The sequence below is a fragment of the Cebus imitator genome, unplaced genomic scaffold (assembly GCF_001604975.1).
Source record: "Cebus imitator isolate Cc_AM_T3 unplaced genomic scaffold, Cebus_imitator-1.0 Scaffold575, whole genome shotgun sequence".
In the NCBI taxonomy this organism is placed as follows: Eukaryota; Metazoa; Chordata; class Mammalia; order Primates; family Cebidae; genus Cebus; species Cebus imitator.
Window position 1 is genome coordinate 202,306 of NW_016107890.1, and position 4,710 is coordinate 207,015.

At 48.5% G+C, this 4,710-nt stretch overlaps 1 protein-coding gene across 1 annotated transcript in view; it reads left to right on the forward strand.

The window, feature by feature from the left end:
• Window positions 1–498: 498 nt before the first annotated feature.
• Window positions 499–4,710, forward strand: part of LOC108294356 (alcohol dehydrogenase 6-like) — a 42,623-nt gene continuing 38,411 nt past the window's right edge. Inside the window, 1 exon segment of the mRNA XM_017516207.2 lies at window positions 499–559. Coding sequence (XP_017371696.2) covers window positions 499–559 — 61 coding nt within the window.

Genomic DNA, 4,710 nt, shown 5'->3' on the forward strand with positions numbered 1-4,710 from the left:
TAGGCTTGGGACATGGAGTTGGAGGTAAGGCTAGATCTTGAGATGGGCCTGGCCCTTGGCCTGGGCCTGGGCCTGGGACATGCAGTTGGGGGTAAAGCTATGGCTGGGATTGGACCTGGGCCTGGGCCTGAGACACGGAGTTGGAGGTAAACCTGGGGCTCAGGCTTGGCATTGGCCTGTGCTCGGGCCTGAAAATAGGCCATGGAGTTGGGGGTGGAGCTAGGGCTGGGGATGGACCTGGGCCTGGGTCTGAGCCTGGGGCTCGGGCTAGGGGTGGGGCTGGGGCTGGGGCTCAGGGTGGGGCTGGGGCTGGGGCTCAGGGTGGGGCTGGGGCTGGAGCTGGAGCTGAGCAACGGAGTTGGGGGTAAACCTGGGGCTGGGGCTGGGCCTGAGCCTTGGCCTGGGCCATGGAGCTGGGGGTAAACCTAGGGTTGGGGCTGGAACTGGGACATGGAGTTTTGGGTAAAGACGGGGTTGGGGATGGGGATGGGGATGGGGATGGGGTTGGGCCTGGGGATGGGCCTGGGCCCGGAGATTAAGGCCAGCGAGTTACGACCAGGTGAGTAAGAACACACGGACAATGGCAGGAAGTTATGGCCAGTCCGGTAAGGCCAGGATTTTTAGGCAAAGTCATGAAGACTGGGCAGGTAGTCAAGTTCGTCACACCATGAGGATAAAGTAAAGTGACGAATGCAAACAGGTTAATAAGGCTGTCTGAGTTTGGCCAGGTTGTTAAAACTCGGTATCTAAATCCAGCTCAATAAAGGACTATTTGAGTAACCCCAGGCTGTGAAATCAACAGGGAAAACACTCAGTATGATTAAGGGCAAGTTGCCAAGCCAGTCAAACAACAACTGGAGCCCAATACTAAGTGGGTAAGACTGGAGCGAAGGCAAGGAAGTGGAGGCCAGCTCAATGAAACAGGTGGTAAACACCAGTAGGACATGAAGCCAGCAGATTAAGTTGTCCAGGCTGAGGCCAGGCCCCTGGAGAGGGCAGCTGAGTATTGTTGAGAAACATTAAGTTTACCCTGCCCCCATGGCTCCTTTGTGGAGGATACCTTTTAGTTTGTAATTAGTGAGAGGTGTTGAACAGCTTCCCACTTGGTATATGCTTGAGTTATGTGGCTAATGTGAGGTGTTTGCATGCAAAAGTAATGGGGAAGCAGGGGTGTAAATATAGGAAATAAGGCAGGGGAGTACACCTAGGGAGATATACCCAGGGTTAATGCCTGGTAGATAAAACCAGAAAGTTAGAGCCAGTTGTATCAACCAAGGTGTGAAGGCCATGTGGGTAACCTGTGGTCTTTAAGACTAGATAGGAAAACTAGGTTGCTAATACAAGTTGTTAGGCCATGAGGTTAAGGCCCTTAGGTTTAGGACAGATGAGGAATGCTAATACGGTCTGGCCATGGCCCTAGAATGAGCTGAGTAAAGTCAGATGGGTATGCTAGGTGCATAAAGCCAGGAGATTCATAATGGGTGGGTAAGGCCAGGAGGTTCATAAGACAGGTGGGAACATCTAAACTTGGCAAACCCATGAGATTTAGACCAGGTCAGGAAGCCAAATGACTGAAAAGTCTGGGGGGCTTACACCAATAAGTTAATGCCTTCACAAATAGAGGTAGATGGCTAACTCCACCTGGGTAATGCCAAGAGGTTAATACTAGGCACACTAGGTCAGGAGGTTAAGGCCATGTGAGTTAGAATGAAAGGTTAAGGCCAGTTGTGAATGCCAGGTTGGTAAACTATGCTGGTCATCCAGGTTGGGAAGATCGTGAGGTTAAGGCCGGGGGGTAATGCAAGATATCTAAATATGGGGCTGGGGCTGGGGCATGGAGTTGCGGGTAAAGTTAGGGAAAAAGAGCAGGGAGGTGATAAAACCAAGTAAGAAAACCTAGGGAGGTAAATCCAGGAGCTTAAGTCCTGTTAGATAAAATCAGAAGGCTAAGGACAGTTGTGAAAACCCAGTGTGGATGCCATGTGGGTAATGTAGAATCAGTAAGAGTAGCTGGGAAAACTAGGTTGCTAATTCAGGCCAGGAGGTTAAGGCCCCTAGGGTCAGGCCAGGTGGGGAAGGCTAATGGAATCTGGCCAGAATCTTAACATGAGTTGGCTAAGACCAAGAGGAGCAAGGGCAGGGGAGCAATGACAAAAGCTTCATAAGATCATAAGGCAGGTGGGTAAATCTTAGCAGGTAAAATCAGCTGAGTTTTGAAGGGAGATTGAAGCCAGCAAATTACAACCAGGTGAGTAAGAACAGGTGGACATGGAAAGAAGTTATGGCCAGTTGGGTAAGCCCAGGATTTTTAGGTAGAGTCATGAAGACAGGTTGAGACAGGCCAGGAGGTTAATAAGGCCACATGGATAATGTCAACTCTTGGAACACATTTGGAGGATGAGAGGGGACTACTGTACCTGTGAGGGGATCAGCTCCTCATCTTCAGCTTCCTCTAGTTCTCATGGGGATGCTCCCTGTCTCTGAACGTTGGTCTGGGTGAGTATCTGTGAAGTTCTTAGTTCGGCACATGGCCATTTTTTCAAGTTAGTCCCCCTCGTCATGATCTACTGGAGTAACGTACCTGCACAGGACTAACTTACCTGCATGCTGGACAAACAAAATAGTAGCTGTCGAAGGTCAGCTGCCTTCTCACTTGCTCGGCGTCAAGGCCATGCCAGACCCCAGATCCCCTGCAGATCATTGTTCTCCATAACAACCCCATTTTGTAACTCCGTAAGAGGGTCATTTTGCTACTGACTTCTTTCTTCATCACGACAACTTATGAATGAAGGAACACTTTGTAAACTGCACGGGGTCAAGGACTGCAGGTGGGAGGTGGAGGCATTCCCTGCCTTGGGTAGGGAATTGGCCTTTACTCACTGGTGGAGACGGGTGGAGCCAAGGCTGCTGCTCATCCACGTGGCAGCAGAACATGTAGAAGACACCTTAGAAACGGGATCTATTCACTGCCTAGTGCTGAGTCCTGCCTCAATGGAACCCTGGCAAGTTGGGCCCCATCACAGAGGAACAATGCCTGAGGATGCAGTGTGCCCACACACAGCTCAGGCAGGGATACGGAGACACCTGCTGTTGTACTCACGTTTATAAATCCCATTCTGTTGTTGCTCACAGAAATCAGCCGCAGACCTGGAAAGGGTCCTATTACTGCCATCCTTTTAAAAAAAAAAAAAAAAGCACAAGTGACCACAATTCTCGTAACCCTGAAGTTGCATTCGTTGCCCACAAAACAGGTGCAAATTCTTAAGCAAGAAGGAGACTGTGCAGAAAGGAGATGGTGCCCCGCCCACCCTGCCTCCATTGCTCCCCCTCCAGCTTCCCCTCCCAGCCACTCAATACCCTGGCCACATAGCCCTGTGGTGACCATGCCTGTGTGCTCAGTCCAGGAGACTCTTCCTCTGCGGATCACAGGCCCCCAAGGAGGGCACTGATGAGAAAAGGTGTGAAGACAGTCCACTACTCTGGAAGGTCCCTGTGTGGAAGGAAAGGCCGGGTCAGCACACAGGTGGAAGGGTAGCCAGGCTGGGCACAAACCCTGAACCTCAGTGTGTCCTGTGCAAGCCTCCTACTACCATTCACCCCTCCCAGCACATTTTCTAATTTACTGTACACTTTACTTATTCTTTATTGTCTATGTACCCCACTGAAGTATAAACTCTGTAAGGACAGGAATTTTGCCAGGCAATAAAAGTGCCGAAGCAAGTGCCCTCAGTCTAGACTAAACAGACCGGAGAGTGGCAAGGGAGAGGCAAGCAGAGGGTGGGAAAAACTTCTCCTTAAAGAGCTGCTTCATAAATAATTCAGGCTTGAGGGTCCTCCTGTCCTCAACACAAGTTCTCAGCTGTGCCATTTTGGCAAGAAAGAGCCAAAGATGATCGTAAACAAATTAATGTGGTTGAGTTTTAACAGGAAATTAACATTCCAATAAAAAACTACAGGTAAGAACAGGAGGTGGGGGATCTGGGCCCCCCGCAGTGGCTTCCTAGCTGAAACGCAGGTGATGCTCCAGCACAGAAGTAAAACACCAAGATGGGGCCAGACAACAGTATGGAAGAGGAAACGTTTTAGTAAGTATAATAATGACACAAAAATCTGAAAATGAGGCCACAGAGCAAGAACATTACAACCAACCTCATTTGTAGATACATGTTACCAGGCACACTGAAAACACCTACTAGTGGTGAACTGGCGACAAAGCCACACATGACACAATAGAAATCTGCACATATTACTGTAAAGTTAATGCCCATGCCATGCATACATCTCAGCTCCATAACCAGCACCATGATTAACTAGTCAAAGGGCAGAAGCACTGAGACAGGCAGGAATGATGAAGCCACTTGATGGTGGTTGTACCACTTCCACAAGGGAACAGAAAGATACAAATTCATCACTCTTTGTCCCCATGAACATCAAGAGAAAAAATATATGAATAGCTTTCCTGTACATGACCAATAATGTGGTAGATAAAATGAATTAAATCATTTTCACAATAGCCATTTGACCGCAAAATACCCAGGAATAATTGTAAGATTAAAAAAGTATGCAGAGCCAAGAGGAAAGCTACCTACCTTCACTGAGGGGTACATTTGATGACTAGAAGAAACATTTCCCATGTTATAAAGCAGAAAACAATACTGCAAATTGACATGCATAATATATGCACTTTTTTTTTTTTTTTTTTTTTTTTTT